Here is a 25,416-nt window from a genome sequence, read left to right on the forward strand (position 1 = left end):
CATAGGGTCACAAAGAGTCAGACACGACCAAGTGACTGAAACACACACAAGAGAAAGACAAATTATTTGCTTTCACAGAATTTCTATTTAGTGGAAGAATGGCTCCGATGGTAAAGAATCTACCTGCAATGCAGGAGACCCTGGTTCAACTCCTGGGTTGGGACGATCGCCTGGAGAAGGAAATGGCAACCCACTCAAGTATTTTTGCCTGGAGAATTCCATGGACAGAGGAGCCTGGCACGCTATAGTCCATGGGTCGCAAAGAGTCGGACACAACTGACTGACTAATACACACACACAAAACAAACCAATAACTAGTAGATATGTAACTTTATTGTATAAAGGAGAAGCAGAATCCAAAGAGATCATGTGAAGTTAGTCAGTGAGTTAGGCAACTTTTTTCCCCTACCAGTGATGATGTGGCAGCTATTAGAAGTAGTCATCTGGGTCACATGTTGCTAAGAACCTGAGTAAGATGGAGACAAAACTGTGAATGTTTTCAGTACTTTCTGTGGAGTAGTGACCACTTAAAAAATAAAAACAAAAATTAAAAAAAAATAGAACAACAACAACAAAACAGATTTGTGGGCATCAAAGCTAAAGAAGTAGAGATCATGAAAACAGCTATTTTGGAGGAATGGGTTATAAAGGAAAGAAAAAAACTTGGGACCACCACTAATGGAAGAAGTAAGATTAAGGAAGTGAGTTTTGTTTGATTATTTAGGATAATTACAGAGCCTGCCTGTGATTATGGGAATTGTCTAATAGGGAGTAGGAGGGTACAATTGGAAGAGTGATTTCCTTAAGAAGATGAGAGGAGATAGGATTGAGGGTGGCATTAAGGGACTGGTTGATTAGGACCAGAATCTTCTATTGTAACTGGAGGAATGGAGAGTGGCTTGTAAATATTATGGGGAGTCGGGGGGAAGGGTGATGAGAACTTTCTCTGATGCTTTTCTTTTTCCAGTGAAGCTAAAATGGAAGGAAAGGGGTTTGAGAAGAGAGGAGGAAACATGAAATATCATCTTGGAGAGTGGAAACCTTACTAAAGAAATATAGCAGGATTGCTGTGAAGATTTCTGTTAATACATTTAACATGACAGTCAACCAATTCTATAATTTTTTTCCCAGCCACTTTCAGTTGCTCCCTTCTCAACACAGAGAAGGCATATCACTGGATTCTTCCTTTTATGAGATAAATGCAGTGATTAAAGACCAGAGGAAGGAAATGAAAGGCATTAGAAAAGGAATGAAAGGTCCTGAAGTATAAGCTGATTAAGGAGGGAATTAAAAACACGAGGAATGCATGAAGGATTGCAAAAAATTAAGAGAGGGATATTGTTCATTGATTTGGTTTACTCATTCACTACAACAATTGAGCTTCTGCTATGTGCCAGACTGTACTGGGTCCTGTGAATATGTTCGTAAGCAATAGGGTATAGGTCTTCTCACATTGTGCATGATACAGGTCTGCTCATGGAGTAGGGTGAGATGGATGCTGAGGAATGGAAACCACTCGGTATTACAGTCATACATTGCTGAGCGCAGTGAAGAAATGGAGAGCGTCAGCAGTGCGGAGAGCAGTGGTGACACAGATGACGTGTTCAGGGAGGCGTCCTCCGCAGTGAACCCTGAACAGAGGCCTGGATGAAGCGCAGGCGCACACTGCGGGTATCTGCGATCAGTGGGCTCGGCTGAGGGAACAGCAACTGTGTTTATATTTTTTAATGTCATTAGTAGGTGAATGGTAAGGCCAACAAAGCCGTGACAAACAAGGTATTTTTTTCTTTCCCTATTGTGTTTTAAAGTGGTGTTTTCATGATACCAAAGTGACATAGCAGGTTTAAACAATTGATTGTTGCTCAGAGTCATTAGAATGGGCAGTCAGTTCAGTCAGAAGTCTCATTCAAGCAGTGGAAATGTTTAAAATAAATATAAATATACCCTGTGTAATACATTTGTGTCTAATTTGTCATTCCATCCTCCAGTGACCAGCATTGGAATGCCACACATAATAGGGCTCAGTTAATATTTGAGAGAATTTCCATGCACACATATAGTTTAATAGTTACAAACAAAAACATTCCCCCTTCAAACCTTTGCAAAGAACTTCTTCTAAGGGGAGAGTTTAAACACAAACCTGAGGTTCCTTCCCTTTGCCTGAGAATTGGGGATTAGCTTTAAAAGCCTTGTTTTTTAAATGTAGATACTGTTTATGTACCATACAGTTCACTTGTTTACAGTATGCAGTTTCTTGAGTTTTAGCATGTTTACAAAGTTGTACAACCATTACCATTACCTAATTCCAGAACATTTTTGTCACTCCCAAGACCCTGACAGCCGCCAATCTACTCCCTGTTGCTGTTTGCCTGTTCTGCACATTTCATATACGTGGAATCACGCAATATGTCTGTCGTTTTGTGTTTGCCTTCTTTCACTTGGCATGTTGTTTTCATGATATTATTAGCAGATATTAGTGCTTTATTCCATTTTATAGCTAGACAATATTGCATTGTGTGAATATCCCATTTTTTAAAAATCTGATCATCAGTTGATAAGACATTTGGGTTATATACATTTATGGACTCTTATGAATAATGCTCCTGTGAGCACTCATGTAAAAAGTTTTGTGTGGACATATGTTTTTTAATTCTCAGGTATATGCCTACAAGTATAAGTGGCTTTTTAAAAGCACAACTTTAAAAAGGCTTAATCTTTAAACTGTTTCTCATAATATATTACCGAGTTTCCACACTATATCTGTTTTAAAGCAATAAACTAAGTTATTACCAGTTATTGATTTAAGGTACTAGTTGAATTACTTAATTTTTCTCTAGAAATCTGAGTAACACTACCCTGCAGGGAATGTTGCCGGTGTTCTGTAGCTCACTGCCACTGCTTGGGTGCCCACACCTCTGCAGCATTCTGATGGTGCTCTGGGAATGCAACTCTGAAGAGGACATCGCTTACCTTTTAAGTCAATAAATGCTGTTTCCTGGAAGAATCATGAAATCTTGAAATTTAAGACTAGATAGAATTCTCAGAACACATCTAATCAATCTCTTTGTTTTATAGATCTTTAAACTGAGGGAGAGATCCAGGAGGTTAAAATGCTTGCCTGGCTTCCTAGAGATGGTTAGTTTGAGAACTAGGATAAGAAGGCAGATCTCTTGACTCTGCATTTTGTGCTGTGACTACTAAACTTCACAATGACTCTGTTGTCTGAATTTGAAGTCATAAAACAAAAAATGAAAGAATTTATGTAGGTGGCATTTTCAGTTAAAAGTTTACTGAAAGCACTTTCAGAGTCTTTTAGGGAAAAGCTGACTCTCAGCTTTATATTTATTAATTCACAGGGACAGGGAGGCAAAATAAGGGTGATACCATCACTTTTAAAGGGGATACCGTCTCTTCTAGTTTATGCATAAGGAAGAAAGAATTGTGGGCATTTATAAACCAAACAGACGTAAACAAAGGTCAGTTATTCCTATTAACTTCTCTTACCAGTCAGTCTTTTTTCCTCTCATCACATTCTAACATTTATGTACTAGTAGTTTAAAAAGAGGTATAAGGATTATACCTAATTATATTTTCCAAGTGTAGCCAAATTACACAACAGATTATGCAGTTAATAACTTGGACCTTTTAAATATCATTCTGGTTATAGTTTATTCCTCTCACAGTGAGTCAGAAACGGGAATGGGTTCATTCACTATTTCCAGTAAACCTTCTCACCAGCAGGTGTTGTGACTGATGGGAATGGGTAGGACAGGAAGGCACACTTATTTGGAGATCTCAGAAATGTACCCTTGATCCACACATAGGGCTGTGCGCGAGGCCACAGGCAGCTGAGTGTGTTGGCAGCACTGCAGTGACACCCCCACACACACCCGCCTCTCCAGCTCACGGGGCTCTGGTCTCCTCTGAGTCTGGGAATACTGCTCCCTACCACAGAGCAGAGAACAGGCGCCGTGTACAGACCTGTGGCCCAGGCCCCACCCTCCGTGTGCTTTTGGTCACATCACCTCAGGATCCACATCTCTCACTTGTAAAATTGGGGGAGGGTAGCTGAGCACTGGTTCTTTAAGAATTGTCTTGGCTTTAAAATGCTGTGATTCTCCAACCTACTCTTTTAAGATATTGAGTATATTGGATGATAAGTAGTATCTATAGATGATAAGAGCTCAGGCTTTAAAGTAATTCGAAACCATCTTTGAATCCTGTGTGACATGAGGCAATTTACTTAACTTCTGTACACTTTTATTGTGTAATGTTAATAGTTCAAAGGGGAATAATGATAATACAATACAATTATAGTACTTAACTCATAGACTGTTGAGGTGGAAATGGTATTGTAAATGCAAAGTCTTTAGCACTGTGCCTGATATATCCTATAATTTAGTAATTATTTATTAGTAGTGAGTAGTGTTATTATTTCCTTTAGGAATGTTTTATACTAATAATATACTATTTTCTTTAGAAACAAAATAATTCCAGCAAATTTTAGTAACATTACAAGGTATGTAGACTGTAGTTTTGTTTAAAAGATGATGATCTTAAAAAAGGATGATGATTAATTAACCATGAGACAAACTTGGAAAAAAAAACTCATTATTTAGGTGATTGAATGGTAGGCAGGATGGGAAAAGAAATGAGATGCTGAGGTAAAGGTTATGGAGCAAGTAAAAGAAATCTGACCTATTCTTAGCATTATTGTCAACTATCATCTTCCTGTTACATATTTTTGTTCTTTTTTAATCTAGCGATAGAATCACCTATGGAAAATTTACTAAACTTAATGGCTATTCAGAAGTGAATCCCTGTATTATTTTATAAAACAACAAGATTATTCTTTTCATGTAATATGTAGAAATAAATAGTAAATCTATCCAACTCCAAGTAAGCTGCCACCCATAATCTCTGCTCTTATTTTTGCATGTACTATATTGGCATGAACCAAGGACTTAGAAGCTTAATTATTTTGTAAACAGATACTCCAATATTTTTTCTCAGGATATTGATATTGTCACTATTCAGTAGCAGTTTGCAAAACAATATGAAGGAATTTGTTTTATGATAAAATATTTATAGAATCAAAACCCTTTTGTGAAGTACTTGGAGAAAGTTGGAAATGCAAAGTTTGGTGTTGATGTCTTGGAAAATTACTCTTTAGTTCTCCAAAGGAGAGGTGAGCTGTCTGTGGATATATAAGTGACATGATATGTCATCTTAGAATATATATGTCCTATAGGTGCCATACTGATTCTGTCACTGTCTTATGTTACTTCACTGTTGTATGTGATGAAGAAGAGAAATGTTTTGGCTTCTCACTACAATCTCACTAGATTCTGGTGTGAACAACTCAATCCAGAAATGATTTTCACTATATTGTAATTTCTGATTAGGGTGGTGTTCTTCAGTCTCTAATGTTTCTTTCATACTTCTTCTATAGGAGGCCAATTGTAAGAACATCCTTCTAACAAAAGATTTTGAAAGAGACACACAAAAGCCATCTCCAAAAACCAAGGTAGGCTATCTCTGCTCTTTAGGCGGAAACATTTAGGAAGACTCTTTATCTTCTTGTGTTTCCATGTTTTGTTGCTTGCATTTCCCTCAGCACCACCACCCCATCTTCTTTGGACCTAGTGGTCTTAAATATAACATATAATTTATATACTTTATATGTTATATTTACTGTGTAATCCAGGATTATAGTCATCCAAAAATGCTCAACACACTTATTATTTAACAGTGATATTTTTATTTTTGTATTACCCACTATTTTTTTGTATTTTACATTGATGTATAGTTGATTTACAATGTTGTGTCAGTTTCGACTGTGCAGCAAAGTGATTCAGTTGTACCTATACGTACATCTATTACCTTGCAGATTGTTTTCCCATATAGATTATTATAGAGTGCTGAGTAGCGTTCCCTGTACTATATAGCAGGTCCTTGTTGATTATCTATTGTATGTATAGTAGTGTGTATATGTTAACCCCAACCTCCTTATCCTCATGCCTACCTTTCCCCTTTGGTAGCCATAATTTGTTTTCTAAGTCTGTGAGTCTGTTTGTGTTTTGTAAATAAAATTCAATTGTGTCATTTAGATACCAGACATAAGTGATATCATATATTATTTGCCTTTCTCTTGTATGACTTACCTGACTTAGTATGATAAGCTCCAAATCCATCCGTGTGCTGCAAATGGCAATATTTCTTTCTTTTTTATGACGAATATTCCACTGTATGTGTGTGTGTATACATACACACACCACATCTTCTTTATTCATTCCCCTGTCAGTGAACATTTAGGCTGTTTCTATGTCTTGGCTGTTGTAAATTGGGGTGCGTGTATCTTTTTGAATTATGATTTTCTCCAGACATATGCCCAGGAATGGGATTGCAGAATCATATGATAGCTCTATTTTTAGTTTTTTGAGGAACCTCCCTACTGTCCTCTATAATGTCTGTACCAGTTTTCATTCCCACCAACAGTGTAGGAAGGTTCCCTTTTCTCCATACCCTCTCCAGCATGTATTAAGACTTTTTGATATGAAATATCATACATATGACAGAATAAAGGGTATAATGTGTAAAACTTTGTTTTCCTTATTAAGATAATTTCAAAATGCACATATTTGTTTTGCTACTGAGAAGAAAAACTCATTTAACTGAAATATATCATGAGAATTTATTTGATACACCCAAAAGAGTGATTGCATTAATTTTAGAGCCCCTTTCCAAATCTTAAATCTTTTAAGTAGAACTTCTCCCATATACTGGGCTTCCCTGGTGGCTCAGAGGGTAAAGCGTCTGCCTGCAATATGGGAGATCCAGGTTTGATCACTGGGTCTGGAAGATCCCCTGGAGAAGGAAATGGCAACCCACTCCAGTATTCTTGCCTGGAGAATCCCATGGACAGAGCAGCCTGGTGGGCTACAGTCCACGGGGTCGCAAAGAGTCAGACACGGCTGAGCAACTTCACCCACTCAGTCACTCACTCTCCTATATACTAGGTTTATATGATATTCCTAACTGGCCAGTGTATATTTTGAAATTTTATTTATTTTTGGCTATGTTGGATGTTCTTTGCCATGCCCAGGCTTTCTCTAGTTGTGGTGAGAGGAGGCTACTTTCTAGCTGTGGGCCGCGGGCTTCCCACTGCAGTGGCTTGTTTCAGAGCCCAGGCTGTCAGACACATGGGCTTCAGTAGTTGTGCGCAGGTTCAGAAGCTCTGGTGTGCAGGCTTAGTTACCCTGAGGCATGTGGAATCTTCCCAGACTAAGGATCAAACCTGTGTCCCCTGCATTGGCAGGAGAATTCTTAACCAGTGGACCGCCAAGGAAGTCCTGTGATATTTATAGAGCTACTTTTTGTTTTTCTCCAATTCTAAGAAAAAATTTTCTCCAAATTTCCCTGAGTACATTGTGGGCAAAATTTTAAAGGATTCTTGTCTTTACTTTTAATTGCACATTACTATAAAAATGATTTTGGCTTTATTTTTACAGGCAAATCAAGTTAAGTGTGAGTCATTACTTAGTATCTTACAGTAAGAGGCTACAGTTTTTGTTTTTTTTTTAATTTTTTAAAAATCTTTTTTAGGAAACTTTTTTCACCTTTTTTTTCTGGAAAATTGTTTTAACTACTATGCTTTTCTTTCTAGATCAGGCTATTTTTTTAATCTTTTTCACTAATATATTTTCTATACAAATTTACATAACTTCAGTTCTCTAGAAGAAATCTTGTTTACTGTTAAAAATTCCGTGTCAAAATATGCTCACCAAAACAAATGCATTGAAAAATATATGATTTCAAAAACATTTTTAGATAACATTTGCTCGTTATCTTCATTTTTATTGGTATACCTACTTTTAGGTGAAGAGACCTTAGATGAATCACTTTCTAAATGTAAGATAATATTGAAACCTGTCGTAAAAATTGTTTGAAGTGATTCTCTTATTCTTATGAAATTAATCCAATTTGGAATATTTCAGGCATACAGAGAATCAGTAATTAATATGCATTGATTACCCTCTGTGAGTCTCACTGTATTGTTCATGACCAAGCTAATTAAATAGAGAAATTGCTTCATTGGTTAATCTGCAGTTTGTGACTTTAGCTTTTTTGTGGTCTTACATGAGCAAATTTAAATTTACATGAGCATGCTAGTCTTTGCTTAGCTTTGCTTACTTTAGAGGTGATTAAAATCCTTGTAGTTTCAAATCCCCAGAAATGAAGCAGAGCATGTGAGCTATACACATGCTTATAAGGCACACAAGATTATAAGGCACTAACTCTTTCCCCCAGATTGTATTAAAGATCTTTTTTCTAGCAGTTGATCTTTGAAAACTGAAACTGAAAACACCTTCAAAATATAGTTGATATAAAAAACAAAATGTGGATGGTGTGTCCTTTCTAGAATGACTTAGGGAACTGTGAGAATGATGTGTATCCTTGGTACTAATGTTACTTCATTTGGCCTCCACAGCGGTCTTTCTCAGACATCTCTAGTTACAGCTGTATGTGCCTTGGACAGCTAAATATTTCTGGTCCCTATATGGCTAGAGATGTAAAATGGTAATCCAGAAATGGCATGTGTCCCATTGGCTCTGGAGATGTCTCTCTAGTCTAAACCATCTGTCCCCATCTGTGTTCCCTCTGCTAGCTGTTGTCTCTGCTCTTAGGCAATGGGGAGGATTGTATTTCTCTCCCTTACATAGGAAAACCTCTTCTTGACCTGAGTCTGCTGGAAAAAATAAATGACACCTTCATTACACAGTGCCATGATACTTCCTCGATGAGCAATGATCACCAGCCCTGTTAGTTCAAGGAAATGCTCATATAACCATTTCATGCCCCATACGGGATAGACTACATATGCAAACAAGTAACTGGAATAGACAATATGGAAGGGAACATCAAACAGATTTTTAAAGAGGTGTAAAATATAGACATAGTTTCTTGTAACCTAGTATGATCATGATTTGAGGAGAAGAGACAAAATCTTCTGCCTAATACAAATGCCAGTGACTCTAAATAAGCCTCATAGCTCATGTTCATTGGTCACAGTATAAACCCTGAAGAGGATCCAGGAACTGAGGGGAAAAAAAAACTGTCTTTCTTCTCTCTCCCCTTGGTGTATGACCTAGACTTCCCACTGAACTTGCTATGTTCTTGTTGACCTTGGTTAAAAAAAAAGTTCAGGCCATTGTATAAGAAGGACTGTCCAATTAATTCAGTGCTGGGTGAAGGTATAAAATACAAGATAATCTGTTTCCTTTCTGATTTCCTGATAGCTCAGTTGGTAAAATTACAAGCACATAATAGTTTTAGTCACTGAGTTCTCCTAGTGCTTTTATAGATGTTTCTTTTAGTAAACCAAGTCATATTAACTATAAAATGTGTGATAAAAATAGTGCAGTTATCAAGTAAACAGTTATGTAGTAGAAGCAACTGTTAAATTATTTTTATTTTCAGAGGTTAGTGATTTCAGGCATCATGCAACATTTATGAAGGAGATTTTATTCCGGATGAAACCAGTTGTCACATCTATAGTTTCTTAAATGATTTTTTAAATGCCTATGCCTATTAGCAAAGTAAACTGGAAACTTAGACTAATGTAGAATTTTGAGAAATTTTAGTGACAGTATAATTAAATTTACAAATTAAGTCATTTAATAAGCATTTAATTTTACCAAGATTCAAAGTTATTTTAAAGTCATTGTTAATGGATGTGAATGTATTTTGTGGTTGCTTTGATTTATGAAACATTCTAATCAGTATTCTGCTTTTCCACTGAACGTTGTTTCAGTATGTGTTTCCATGCATCAGCTTAGTTTGTGTGCTTATTTAATAAAAGTTAACAGTAGTAGTAGCAATAATAGTGACGATTGCTAATACTGATCAAGTGCCAGACACTGTACTATATATATATTATCTAATAATAACATTTCATATGTTGTCATACCATATTCAGCTATTTTGAAATTTTGAAACTGCTTCTAATTATCATTAATATAAAAAGCCTTACGTGATAAGTGTTAAAGAGTAATTTTTAAACACTTTTATTTTCTTAGGTTTTATGACCTATAATAGAATTAAAAGATACAAATTGTTTCATGACTAATATACCCTAGCATACCATCTCTCCTCCCTATTTTGAAATTGTTTACAATTTGAATACATGTTACTATAGATTAACTGAATGCCTGTATGTATATAATAGATATTTTGAAGGTTTTACAATTGTATATTAAAATGTACAGTCTATCACCTTCTGCAGTTTTCTTTTTCCTGTTCAATAAAATGTGTCCTATCAATATTCACTTTCAGTAAGAATATATAATACAGTTTACTTAGGTATTCTAGATTTTTCTGATACTTAGGTTGTCTCCAATATTTAGATGACTTCCAGTATTTTGCTATTACAGATCCATTTTAAGTGAGTAATTTTAACATGACACCTTTTGCACCTATAAAAATAGGATTATATGTAGGTACATCTTTGACCATGCATTACAAATACTCTTAAAATGGGCCAGTTTACATGTTCAGCGGCTGTGTGTGACTGTTTCCATTTTTCACATTCTCTCAAATCCTTGGTAATATCAAAGTTATTGTGGTTGTTTCCCCCAATCTAATGAGTGTAGGAAACAACTTGCTATTGCCTTAGTTTGAATTTCTCTAATTTCTTGTCATCACAGAGACATTTATTTTTCACTGAGTATCCTGTGTTTCTCCATTTCCCAGCCCCATTGCAGGTAGGTGAGGCCAGCCAACTACTTTTGACAGTAGGCTGTGAGCAAAAGTGACAACTCTCAAAGGCTTTTTCAGCCCTTTCTCATAGTACTTTAATTAGACAGTGGAACATGGGTCTACGGAGCTGCCTGTCTACTTGCATTGGATCTGTGTCATGACTTAAAAACAAACCTCTGGTTTGTCACACCACTGAGATTTCTGAGTTAATTTGTCCCTTCCCTGTAATATAGTCTACCACATGGGCACTGTGTTTTTTGTGTTTATGTTTTCATATGTTTATTAAGCTTTGATCATATTTGTGATTATTAATCTATGTGCTGTTTCTCCTACCATTGCAAATTTTGCTATTTGGTTGTTTTCTTTTTTTCTTAATGATTTATGAGAGTTTGCTATCTATGGTCAGTTATATGTGTTCCAGATACTTCCGCCCAATTTTCTGGGTTTTTTTCATATTGAATAGAGTGTCTTTTAATGTTTGAAAGCTTTTTTTTTTTTTTAATTTATTTTTATTATTATTTTTTTTTTCCAGTGAGTTTTGTCATACATTGATATGAATCAGCCATGGATTTACATGTATTCCCAATCCCGGATCCCCCCTCCCACCTCCCTCTCCACCCGATTCCTCTGGGTCTTCCCAGTGCACCAGGCCGGAGCACTTGTCTCGTGCATCCCACCTGGGCTGGTGATCTGTTTCACCATAGATAGTATACATGCTGTTCTTTTGAAATATCCCACCCTCACATTCTCCCACAAAGTTCAAAAGTCTGTTCTGTATTTCTGTGTCTCTTTTTCTGTTTTGCATATAGAGTTATCGTTATCACCTTTCTAAATTCCATATATATGTGTTAGTATGCTGTAATGTTCTTTATCTTTCTGGCTTACTTCACTCTGTATAATGGGCTCCAGTTTCATCCATCTCATTAGGACTGGTTCAAATGAATTCTTTTTAACGGCTGAGTAATATTCCATGGTGTATATGTACCACAGCTTCCTTATCCATTCATCTGCTGATGGGCATCTAGGTTGCTTCCATGTCCTGGCTATTATAAACAGTGCTGCGATGAACATTGGGGTGCACGTGTCTCTTTCAGATCTGGTTTCCTCAGTGTGTATGCCCAGAAGTGGGATTGCTGGGTCATATGGCAGTTCTATTTCCAGTTTTTTAAGGAATCTCCACACTGTTTTCCATAGCGGCTGTACTAGTTTGCATTCCCACCAACAGTGTAAGAGGGTTCCCTTTTCTCCACACCCTCTCCAGCATTTATTGCTTGTAGACTTTTGGATAGCAGCCATCCTGACTGGCGTGTAATGGTACCTCATTGTGGTTTTGATTTGCATTTCTCTAATAATGAGTGATGTTGAGCATCTTTTCAGGTGTTTGTTAGCCATCTGTATGTCTTCTTTGGAGAAATGTCTGTTTAGTTCTTTGGCCCATTTTTTGATTGGGTCATTTATTTTTCTGGAATTGAGCTTCAGGAGTTGCTTGTATATTTTTGAGATTAATCCTTTGTCTGTTTCTTCATTTGCTATTATTTTCTCCCAATCTGAGGGCTGTCTTTTCACCTTACTTATAGTTTGCTTTGTAGTGCAAAAGCTTTTAAGTTTCATTAGGTCCCATTTGTTTAGTTTTGCTTTTATTTCCAATATTCTGGGAGGTGGGTCATAGAGGATCTTGCTCTACTACAAAGCCACAGTCATCAAGACAGTATGGTACTGGCACAAAGACAGAAATATAGATCAATGGAACAGAATAGAAAGCCCAGAGATAAATCCACGAACCTATGGACACCTTATCTTTGACAAAGGAGGCAAGGATATACAATGGAAAAAAGACAACCTCTTTAACAAGTGGTGCTGGGAAAACTGGTCAACCACTTGTAAAAGAATGAAACTAGAACACTTTCTAACACCATACACAAAAATAAACTCAAAATGGATTAAAGATCTAAATGTAAGACCAGAAACTATAAAACTCCTAGAGGAGAGCATAGGCAAAACACTCTCCGTCATAAATCACAGCAAGATCCTCTATGTTTGAAAGCTTTTTATTTCAATGGACTCAGATTCATCAGTTTTGGGGCTTTGTGCTTTTTTACATCTTGTTTAAGAAATCCTCACCAACTTTGAGGTCAATTCAGAAATCTTTTTTATTATTTTCCAAAAGTTTTAAAGTTTGCTTTGCATATATATAGGTCTTAGTTCATTTGAAATTGAATTTTGTGTGTAGCATAAAGTAGGGTCCTCATTTGATAGATGAAAATTAATCAGCTCAGTGTATTTGTTCAATAGTTCATCTTTCCACCACTTTTTGAAATAGTATTTCCATTGTATGTCAAATGTTTTTATGTCTGTTTCTGTACTGTATTATTTGTTGCTTTTCCTATGTGTTTCTTTTATTTCATTACCCCAGTGTCTTAATTAGTGATATCTGGTAGAATATATTTTGTCAACTGTTTCTTCTTGAAAATTATCTTTGCCATTCTTGGTCCTTTGCTTTTGCAATTAAATATTGTCAAGTTTTATGAGAAATTTTACTTAGAATTTAAAGTGAATTAGTTTCATGAACATGGTGTTCTGTCCATGACCATCATGTAACTTTCTGTTTACTCAGATCCTCTTTAATGTCTTTGATTTTTAAAAAAATTATAATTTTCTTCTAACTATTCCCCAAATTATAATTTTTATTCTAGATCTCCTTTTTCTAGATATTATAAATGGAGTACTTATTATATCTTCACACTTTGTTGCTGATGTCTTCGAACTTTGTTGCTGATGTTCAGTGTTGAAACTGATTTTTTTTTTATTGTAGTGGTTTTTGCCATACATTGACATGAATCAGCCATGGATTTACACGTATTCCCCATCCCGATCCCCCCTCCCACCTCCCTCTCCACCCGATCCCTCTGCGTCTTCCCAGTGCACCAGCCCCGAGCACTTGTCTCATGCATCCAACCTGGACTGGTGATCTGTGAAATTGATTTTTATTGACTTTATATCTGAAAATCTTGTGCTCGCTTCGGCAGCACACATACTAAAATATATCTGAAAATCTTGTCAAATTTTTATTAGTTCTAATATTTTGTTGAGCAATTCTCTTTGACTTCCTTTGTAGACAATCATATCATCTGGAAATAATGAGAATTGTTTATTCCCTTTCAAGCCTCTTATCATTTAAGTTCTTTTCTATTGTGCTATGTTCCAGGACTGCCAGTATAAGGTTAAGTAGAAATGATAATAGCATGCCTTCTTGCATTGCTTCCTAAGGGAAAGTTTCTACATTTGATTTTTATATATAATCATGGCATTTTTCTTTTCATTTTTGGGGGGGGTGAGGGACGGGGGTCCTTCTTTTGCAATTCCAGGCACATAGCAGACCTCTGATAAAATCTTGAAAATGAACATGTAAATTATTTGCTTCTTGTTTTTTGTTTCATATGGAAGTAATTAGTGTCCGTATGTTTTCATATATGTTTTTGTTCATACACACAGTCATTAGGTTTATGATGTTTGCTTTCAGTGCTTGGTAGGTATGTTTTATAAACTTATATTTTGCTAAGAATTTTATTTTGAGTGAGTGTTAAATTTTAGCAAATGTTCCTTCACATCTGTTATGATCATTGCCTGGTTTTTCTCCCATATTCTTTTATTGTGGAGAGTTATATTCATAGATTTTCTAATCTTAAAGCAACAGTGCCTCACTGGAATAAACCAGTTCTGAACCTGACCTTGATACATGTTTTTAAATACCTTGAAAGTTTTGGATAACTGATGTTTTACTTAGTATTTTTGCATCTAAGTTAATAAAATGTTTTGTTTAATCTATTTTTGGTATAAAAGTTGTGCTAGCCCAATAAAATGAACTGAGGAGAATATTTTCTACTCTGTGAAACAATTTAAGATGAGAGTTTATCAGTGCCTTCATTATTTGATAGAATATATCTATAAACATATCTGGGTCTAGTGAGGTTTACTGATTTATGTGTTTTTAATTTTGTTTTGCTTTTTAAATTTGTTTGGTAAGTTGTTTTTTAGCTGCTTATTCAGGTTATTTTGGGCTTGTAGTCCTATTCATGTTTTTATTAATTCTTAATTATTAGTTTTTTATTAAAATATAGTTGATTTATAATATTATATTACTTCCAGGTACATAATATAGTAATTCAATAGTTGTATAGATTGTATTCCATCCATAAAGTTTTTATAAAATGTTGGCTATATGCCCTGTGCTGAGCAAGAGGTCCTGGTAGTATATTTATTTTATGTGTAGTAGTTTGTACCTCTTAATCCTCTGCCCACAGCTTTCTTCTCTCCCCTTCCCTCTCCCCAATAGTAACCACTAGTTTGTTCTCCATATCTGTGAGTCTGTTTCCGTTCTGTTATATTTATTCATTTGTTTTATTTTTTAGATTCCACATACAAGTGATAAGAGAGTATTTGTCTTTCTCCGTATGACTTATTTCATTAAGCATAATACTCTTTAGGACCATCCATGTTGTTACAAATGGCAAAATTTCATTCTTTATTATGGTTGAATAGTATTCCTTTACAGGTACGTGAGTGTGTGGACACACACATCTTCTTTATCCATTCACCTGTTGATGGACGCTTAGGTTGTCTCCATGTCTTGGCTATTGGAAATAATGCTGCTGTGAACATTAAGGTGCATGTATCTTTTCAAATTAGTGTTTTTATTTTCTTAGGGGATATATCCAGAAGTGGGATTGCTGGATCATAGAGTAGTTCTATTTTTAGTTTTTTGATGTTATGTTTTCTAGAAAATAGTCTATTTTAATTAATTTGGCATAAAAATTTTAATGTTTCCTCTTATTTTTAAAATCTTTATTGCAGTCTTTAAAAAATCTTTATCTGTTGTCTTTTTTCATTTTTACTGTTATCTTGGGGCATTTTCTTGTTTGTCTTTGATTAGGATTGCTAGAAATTTGTTTGTTTTCTTAGACTCTGCAGCTTTTAGTTTGGCTGATTCTTTATTGTATTTGTTTCCTTGATTCATCAACCTCTGTTACTATTTACCCTGTATCTATTATTCTTAAGGTAGATCTTTTTTCTTAGTGTTTATCACTTTTTCCTCCACAGACATATATTTTAAATACATTTTCTGTGATGTGATACTGAAGCTTAATGACCAGTTCTTTTAAATATATTTGCTTTGCTTATTAACAGCTTCTTCTGATGTGTCGAGTGTCTTTATTACATTAGAAAGTTCTTTTAGAATCATGTCATTTCCTTCCTTCCTTTTATTTTGGTAATACTTTCACAATGCCAGGACATAGTGAACCCTTAATAAATAATTAAGAACAAATAAGTCAATCAATTTTTAAATTTTATATCATATAAAAGCAGTATCGTATGTGTGTATGATTATAGAGAATTTGTGCTTGTAAAAATCTACTAAAATTTAGTACATTTTCCTGTGGAAAGAGTTCAGTAACCACTAAACACAATTATTTCTGGAATTTAAGATTCTGGGCTTTATTTCTTTTCCTGATTTGTTCCTTTAGAGCTTTTCATCTAATAATTTCCCATCTGCTTTGTCTGTCCCCATATGTTTGTGCATACAGATATATGTTTTTTTCACCAGATAGAAATGTTCTGTATGTTTCTATCTTCCCTATATAGGTGCTGGATGATAAAATTCTCTCTTGCCTCTTTCATTATCTCAGGAAATCACTTTGCAAACCTATCTCTTCAGTGCTAAGTAGTGTAAAATTTTGAAAAGTGAATACCTTTGTTCATTTATTACTAGTTATATCTATGACTGAATCTTTTATTTTTTGCAAGCATATTCTTTATTTAGTTTCATTAATCACCACTAATCTATTTGAAGAATTCCTGGAATCTCTTTGTAATTAATGACATAGAGATTCAGTTATTTAGATAGTATTCTCCTAAGTTTTATGATATTTTAAAACATATATATGCATGCATGCTAAGTCACATACATACATTATCAAGTAAAAAATAATACAGAGTTAAATAGTCATTTTAAAAGATAATACAAATATGGTGTATCTGGGTGTACCTGCATAATCTCTTAACCTAATAACTTGGCTAATTTAACCTCTATACTTAGCCTCTTTCCAGATGCTATAACCTGCTGTGACCCCAAGCCAAGGAATGGAGGGACCTCTGTGAAATGTCTCTTGACTTGCACTGGTGTGTACACAGAGCATAGCTGGCCTGGTCTCACTGGTCCTAAGAACCCAGCTTCCTAAGTCTGGGTCTAGATCCTTGCTCGCTGACTTTCTATAACCAAAATGAGCTCCTCTTGCATATCTTCTCTGCTTTGAGAAACAGCCTGAAGCTCATGCTCAGTTTGGACATGTCATCTCATCTCTTCTGCACCGTATGCCTGGGATGCAAAGTTAAAAAGACTCTGTTTCTTACCTGGAGGAACTGGAGCCCAGACATATATACTAGCAACTAGATTAAGACATCACTATGCCGGACCGATTTTCTGATCTCACATCTACCTTTGAGTTCACTGTCGTATTTGGCAAACAACCAAATCTTAACCTGATTGCCATGATTGCTCATTAACCCTAAAGATCTCACTGACCTTTTTGTTCCAATTTCCCCTGGTTTGTCCTGTTCAATAAGTATGACCAGTCCAATCACAATCATTGGTGACAACTTTTGTAACAGCCCCATAATATTAATGACTTCATTTATAAAGTTTATTTCTCACTCCTGCCACAGTCCAATGCAGCTGGAGGAGGATTTATAGGTAGAGAATGTCCAAACAGTGCTTCAGGTCTCAGGCAGCTTCCATCTTTCAACTGTGTCATCTAAAAGGTGGCTTCTAATATCAGGAGTGAAAAAGAAAAAAAGTGTGTGCAGAGTTCATAGATACTTAACCGCCTTAGCACAGAAGCAACTCTTGTCCCTTCTGCTCACATTTCAGAACTCAGTAACATATGTAGGAGTCTGTAAATGTAGTTTTCCAGCGTGCCCAGGAAAAGCAAGATGAATTAGACTTGATGAGTACATAACATTGTTCTTGCTACAACCTGCCCTTCTGTTTGCCAAATACATTTTTTCCATTTCTCTTACACTGCAGAAAACACACTCAGTCCTTCTGCATGGATGAAAATCCAAAGAACCAGCCAATCATTACAACCAATTCAATCTGCAAAATATCTAGGAGACACATCAATGCTTCATCAGCTCTAGACATGGTTCTCCTTCTTCTGAGACTGTGAAACTAAAAGACAAATTGTCCATCCCTCCACACACATCCATCCCAAGTACAAACAGTACTGTTTGTACTAAACAGTCCCACTCTCACTCCAGGACACACATATACACGTGCACAGAAGTCATGGAGGCACTTTCTGTGAGGAATTGCATTTCCTTTTTCTCTCTGAAAGCTGCCTTCACCTTTTAGAATTTCCTCCTTGTCATTACTCCCCTGTTAGTGCAGTGATTTTATCTTCCTTAAACTATAGCTTGCCTCCTGTTTGTAGAAGTTTGGTGTCTCAGGAATTGTTTTACCTCTTAGCACAGCAAAGACTTCTTTGGTTTGACCTGATGTTTTTTTGTGGTAATAGTGGTGGTTTGTTGATTCTTTTGCTGTGATGTGAGGCTAGGTTTATAGTAAACTCTCTTCAAATGTAAAAACATGATTAACATCCAATCTGTTAGCTTTCAGTCATTTCCATGAGGCAGTTAAAATCCTCAAAGTATATTGTTTTCTCCTATGTCTTCAAAGCTCATGGGAATTCTTCCTTAAAAGAAATTAACCAGAATCCTACTGTCAAGGGATTCTGGGAAATGCAGTTTCCTTGCTTCACACCCCATGCCATACACAGCTGTCTTATAAAATCACATGAAATTATGTTTCAAATAAGTACAATGGACTGTCTGTGCTATTAAATTGATTCTAATTGACTTTGTGGAGGAAATAGAGGTTAAGTCAAATTTTTGTGTAACAGAAAGAGGGTTTTAGAACAGTAACAAAAAAGGCATATGTATGAACAAAAAGATAATAATTATTAGAGGGTTGGGGATTTGTTTTGGCCAGGTTTGATGACAAGAGAGTGAGATGATTTTAAAAATAAACAGAGCTTTGGCTGTGCATGTTACAGAAGCACCTCTGTCACTCAACAGTAGTGTGTCTTGAGGCACATTACAGAAGAGTTTGCAACCTCAGTAATCTAGTTTATAAAAGATAATAACATATAATCATCATCATATAGATGTCACTTTTGGAGTATTTACTGTTTGCTGTTGCTAAGTCACTTTAGTAGTGTCCGACTCTTTGTGACCCCATGGACTATAGCCCACCAGGCTTCTCTGTCCATGGGGTTTTCCAGGCAAGAATACTGGAGTGGGTTGCCATTTCCTCCTCCAGGGGATCTTCCCAACCCAGGGATGGAACCAGTGTCTCTTAGTTCTCCTGCATTGGCAGGCAGGTTCTTTACCACTAGCGCCACCTGAGAACTGTTTGGTAGACACTGTGAAAAATACTTCTGATACTACTTTATTAAACCTTCATGACACTATAAGATAAAAATTACCTTTATCAATCTATATTGCCTAGGATACACTTCAATAATAAAGCAATCCCATAATCCTAGTGGCTTAAAGCTACATTTATTTCTTGCTCATGCTGCCTGTCCAATTTAGATTGACAAGTGGGCTCTGTTTATTCTGGTTGCTTGAGGGTCTTTTCTGACAGAGTAACCCATCTCAAATGTGGCCATTGTGGTGCCAGAAGAAAGAGAGTTCTGTGGGATCTTGCAATGACAATTAGATGCCTTGCGTGCGTGCATGCTAAGTCGCTTTAGTTGTGTCCGACTCTTTGCAACCCCATGGACTGAAGCCGGCCAGTCTCCTCTGTCCTTGACTCAAAAATAATTTCTTCTTTTCTGGTCATAACTCATTTAGCCGGAACTAATCATATTGCATCACCCACCCACAATGAAAACAGGAAATACAGCTCTATTATGTGCTTGGGAGAAACTTTAACAGTACTTACCAATATCTTCATTTTTCTTCTTTCTTTATAGATGAAGGACTTCCCTATAGCTCAGATGGCAAACAAATCTGCCTGCAATGCAGGAGACCTGGGTTTGATCCCTGGATCAGAAAAATCTTCTGGAGAAGGGAATGGCAATCCACTCCAGTATTCTTGCCTGGAGAATCTCATGGACAGAGGAGACTGGCAGGCTACAGTTGGTGGGGTCGAAAAGAGTCGGATACAACTAAGTGACCAACACTTCTACTACTACTTTAACAGTTCTTACCAATACCTTCATTTTTCTTCTTTCCTTATTCATGAGAAAATGGAAGCTTAAGAGAAGCTAGTTAATTTTCCCAAGGTTATATGGATAATAAGGGCCTAGAGATCAAACTCTTTCCCCTCATAGTGCCTCTCCCATTTCTGTAGTCCTCCGTGGTATATTGCATTATCTGCCACTATGGCAGAGAAGTTGTGAGAATTAAAGTTTACTAAGTAATTTATGTACTGCCTAGGACATGGAGTGAGCATGCAGGGCCTTGTGGTTACCTTTTTTCTTCATTATTTTTTTTTTACTTCTTTACCCATAACTTAGAGTCCTCCTTAAGTGGAAAAGCTATGAACTGTTTCTGTAGTGACTTTATTTTCTCCATGATGACAACAGCTCTTCTCAGTTATCCACATGGGACATGTCTTGTGTGTAAGGGTGTCCAGTTGCACATGACTTCATATTCTCATCAGCCATTCTGAAAACCGTTCTATATGTCAACTAAACTTTTAGGATACAGGACTTTCTCAGGCTGTCCTACCAAACTCTCAGTGTAATAAGATAATTCTCAATGTAATGATAGGCTTTAGAGGGGTATCCTAGGAATCCAACAACTTTACAAATACTGAAGATATTGTTGTGGAAAATTCTAGGTTAAGTTTCATATTAGGCCACAAAGTTTGGACTTTTTCCTCAATGTGATGAATATTTATTTACTGTTTCACACTATCAGATGCAGATGTAAAATGTACTTGTTCGTTAAGGCCTATCATACCCAGAATTTATAGGCATTGAATAACTATAAATGCTAAAGAAGTTTCTTAAAATCATCACTAAATACTACCTCAATTCTTATAATCCTGTCATTAGCTTTACCTAGTTATTATATTGAAGAATCAATATTGAGAGAATGTTTGTTTGCTTTGCCTCTTAAAATTTTAATGGAATGAATATTAAATAAGAGAACAAAATTCTAGATGTGGAATATAACTCGACTGCTTTAAACTGATTAATTGAAGCAACTTTGCTTGCTATTATGATATATATGGTACATTGGAAATAAAATGAATTACTCTACTGTTCACAAAATTTAAAAAATTACTGGTGTAGTGATAGTGATACTAGTATAGAGCTTTCTATTTCCAAATTAAACAGGTTACTGGTTTCATAAACAGTCTCTTTATGGGAATAGAACTTTTCTTAAAAGTTCCACATTGCATCACCTAAAATATATCTCCATCCCACAGAGAGTGGGTCAGGAAATGTTCAAAAAGGAAAAAAAATGTCTACTCAACTAAGTAAACTTAAAATGAGTAGCACTGTTGGACTCACTGGGAGGGAACTTGTTAAGGGAGGGATGCAATTAGGGAGTAAGATTCAAGTAAAAGTAGAGGTGGACTGAAGAGGACCTTGAATAGGAGATGGTACTCATAATTTTAAACCTTATTAAACCAATAGCAGGGAGCCATTGAAGATTTCTTTTCTTAATTTCTTTTTTTCCTCTTTTTTTTTACATTTCAGTGGGTTTTGTCATACATTGATATGAATCAGCCATAGATTTACACGTATTCCCCATCCCGATCCCCCCTCCCACCTCCCTCTCCACCCGATTCCTCTGGGTCTTCCCAGTGCACCAGGCCGGAGCACTTGTCTCATGCATCCCACCTGGGCTGGTGATCTGTTTCACCATAGATAGTATACATGCTGTTCTTTTGAAATATCCCACCCTCACATTCTCCCACAGAGTTCAAAAGTCTGTTCTGTACTTCTGTGTCTCTTTTTCTGTTTTGCATATAGGGTTATTGTTACCATCTTTCTAAATTTCATATATATGTGTTAGTATGCTGTAATGTTCTTTATCTTTCTGGCTTACTTCACTCTGTATAAGGGGCTCCAGTTTCATCCATCTCATTAGAACTGGTTCAAATGAATTCTTTTTAACAGCTGAGTAATATTCCATGGTGTATATGTACCACAGCTTCCTTATCCATTCATCTGCTGATGGGCATCTAGGTTGCTTCCATGTCCTGGCTATTATAAACAGTGCTGCGATGAACATTGGGGTGCACGTGTCTCTTTCAGATCTGGTTTCCTCAGTGTGTATGCCCAGAAGTGGGATTGCTGGGTCATATGGCAGTTCTATTTCCAGTTTTTTAAGAAATCTCCACACTGTTTTCCATAGCGGCTGTACTAGTTTGCATTCCCACCAACAGTGTAAGAGGGTTCCCTTTTCTCCACACCCTCTCCAGCATTTATTGCTTGTAGACTTTTGGATAGCAGCCATCCTGACTGGCGTGTAATGGTACCTCATTGTGGTTTTGATTTGCATTTCTCTAATAATGAGTGATGTTGAGCATCTTTTCAGGTGTTTGTTAGCCATCTGTATGTCTTCTTTGGAGAAATGTCTGTTTAGTTCTTTGGCCCATTTTTTGATTGGGTCATTTATTTTTCTGGAATTGAGCTTCAGGAGTTGCTTGTATATTTTTGAGGTTAATCCTTTGTTTCTTCATTTGCTATTATTTTCTCCCAATCTGAGGGCTGTCTTTTCACCTTACTTATAGTTTCCTTTGTAGTGCAAAAGCTTTTAAGTTTCATTAGGTCCCATTTGTTTAGTTTTGCTTTTATTTCCAATATTCTGGGAGGTGGTTCATAGAGGATCTTGATGTGATTTATGTCGGAGAGTGTTTTGCCTATGTTCTCCTCTAGGAGTTTTATAGTTTCTGGTCTTACATTTAGATCTTTAATCCATTTTGAGTTTATTTTTGTGTATGGTGTTAGAAAGTGTTCTAGTTTCATTCTTTTACAAGTGGTTGACCAGTTTTCCCAGCACCACTTGTTAAAGAGGTTGTCTTTTTTCCATTGTATATCCTTGCCTCCTTTGTCAAAGATAAGGTGTCCATAGGTTCGTGGATTTATCTCTGGGCTTTCTATTCTGTTCCGTTGATCTATATTTCTGTCTTTGTGCCAGTACCATACTGTCTTGGTGACCGTGGCTTTGTAGTAGAGTCTGAAGTCAGGCAGGTTGATTCCTCCAGTTCCATTCTTCTTTCTCAAGATTACTTTGGCTATTCGAGGTTTTTTGTATTTCCATACAAATTGTGAAATTCTTTGGTCTAGTTCTGTGAAAAATACCATCGGTAGCTTGATAGGGATTGCATTGAATCTATAGATTGCTTTGGGTAGAATAGCCATTTTGACAATATTGATTCTTCCAATCCATGAACACGGTATGTTTCTCCATCTGTTTGTGTCCTCTTTGATTTCTTTCATCAGTGTTTTATAGTTTTCTATGTATAGGTCTTTTGTTTCTTTAGGTAGATATACTCCTAAGTATTTTATTCTTTGTGTTGCAATGGTGAATGGTATTGTTTCCTTAATTTCTCTGTCTGTTTTTTCATTGTTAGTATATAGGAATGCAAGGGATTTCTGTGTGTTAATTTTATATCCTGCAACTTTACTATATTCATTGATTAGCTCTAGTAATTTTCTGGTAGAGTCTTTAGGGTTTTCTATGTAGAGGATCATGTCATCTGCAAACAGTGAGAGTTTCACTTCTTCTTTTCCTATCTGGATTCCTTTTACTTCTTTTTCTGCTCTGATTGCTGTGGCCAAAACTTCCAACACTATGTTGAATAGTAGTGGTGAGAGTGGGCACCCTTGTCTTGTTCCTGATTTCAGGGGAGATGCTTTCAATTTTTCACCATTGAGGGTGATGCTTGCTGTGGGTTTGTCATATATAGCTTTTATTATGTTGAGGTATGTTCCTTCTATTCCTGCTTTTTGGAGAGTTTTAATCATAAATGAGTGTTGAATTTTGTCAAAGGCTTTCTCTGCATCTATTGAGATAATCATATGGTTTTTATCTTTCAATTTGTTAATGTGGTGTATTACATTGATTGATTTGCGGATATTAAAGAATCCTTGCATTCCTGGGATAAAGCCCACTTGGTCATGGTGTATGATTTTTTTAATATGTTGTTGGATTCTGTTTGCTAGAATTTTGTTAAGGATTTTTGCATCTATGTTCATCAGTGAAATTGGCCTGTAGTTTTCTTTTTTTGTTGCATCTTTGTCTGGTTTTGGAATTAGGGTGATGGTGGCTTCATAGCATGAGTTTGGAAGCTTACCTTCATCTGCAATTTTCTGGAAGAGTTTGAGTAAGATAGGTGTTAGCTCTTCTCTAAATTTTTGGTAGAATTCAGCTGTGAAGCCATCTGGTCCTGGGCTTTTGTTTGCTGGAAGATTTTTTATTACAGTTTCGATTTCCTTGCTTGTGATGGGTCTGTTAAGATCTTCTATTTCTTCCTGGTTCAGTTTTGGAAAGTTATACTTTTCTAAGAATTTGTCCATTTCTTCCAAGTTGTCCATTTTATTGGCATAGAGCTGCTGGTAGTAGTCTCTTATGATCCTTTGTATTTCAGTGTTGTCTGTTGTGATCTCTCCATTTTCATTTCTAATTTTGTTAATTTGGTTCTTCTCTCTTTGTTTCTTAATGAGTCTTGCTAATGGTTTGTCAATTTTGTTTATTTTTTCAAAGAAACAGCTTTTAGCTTTGTTGATTTTTGCTATGGTCTCTTTAGTTTCTTTTGCATTTATTTCTGCCCTGATTTTTAAGATTTCTTTCCTTCTGCTAACCCTGGGGTTCTTCATTTCTTCCTTCTCTAATTGCTTTAGGTGTAGAGTTAGGTTATTTATTTGGTTTTTTTCTTGTTTCTTGATGTAAGCCTGTAATGCTATGAACCTTCCCCTTAGCACTGCTTTTACAGTGTCCCATAGGTTTTGGGTTGTTGTGTTTTCATTTTCATTCATTTCTATACATATTTTGATTTCTTTTTTGATTTCTTCTATGATTTCTTGGTTATTCAGAAGCGTGTTATTTAGCCTCCATATGTTTGAAGTTTTAACAGTTTTTTTCCTGTAATTGAGATCTAATCTTACTGCACTGTGGTCAGAAAAGATGACTGGAATGATTTCAATTTTTTTGAATTTTCCAAGACCGGATTTATGGCCCAGGATGTGATCTCTTCTGGAGAAGGTTCCGTGTGCACTTGAGAAAAAGGTGAAGTTGATTGTTTTGGGGTGAAATGTCCTATAGATATCAATTAGGTCTAGCTGGTCCATTGTGTCATTTAAGGTTTGTGTTTCCTTGTTAATTTTCTGTTTAGTTGATCTATCCATAGTTGTGAGTGGGCTATTAAAGTCTCCCACTATTATTGTGTTACTATTAATTTCCTCTTTCATACTCGTTAGTGTTTGCTGTACACATTGCAGTGCTCCTATGTTGGGTGCATATATATTTATAATTGTTATATCTTCTTCTTGGATTGATCCTTTGATCATTATGTAGTGTCCTTCTTTGTCTCTTTTCACATCCTTTATTTGAAAGTCTATTTTATCTGATATGAGT

The 25,416-nt window shown here is 36.0% G+C and overlaps 1 protein-coding gene across 8 annotated transcripts in view; it reads left to right on the forward strand.

Annotated features, from left to right (window-relative positions):
• Positions 1-25,416, forward strand: part of FAM13A (family with sequence similarity 13 member A) — a 326,145-nt gene that overhangs the window by 145,808 nt on the left and 154,921 nt on the right. For 7 of the 8 annotated variants that reach the window (XM_061164408.1, XM_061164407.1, XM_061164404.1 and 4 more), the window contains one exon: positions 5,453-5,527. The exons of the other annotated variant lie outside the window; for it this stretch is intronic. In XM_061164408.1, coding sequence (XP_061020391.1) covers positions 5,453-5,527 — 75 coding nt within the window. The remainder of the gene's footprint in view (positions 1-5,452; positions 5,528-25,416) is intronic. 8 annotated transcript variants of the gene reach the window in all.

Source organism: Dama dama, chromosome 17 (genome assembly GCF_033118175.1).
Source record: "Dama dama isolate Ldn47 chromosome 17, ASM3311817v1, whole genome shotgun sequence".
NCBI classification, from domain to species: Eukaryota; Metazoa; Chordata; class Mammalia; order Artiodactyla; family Cervidae; genus Dama; species Dama dama.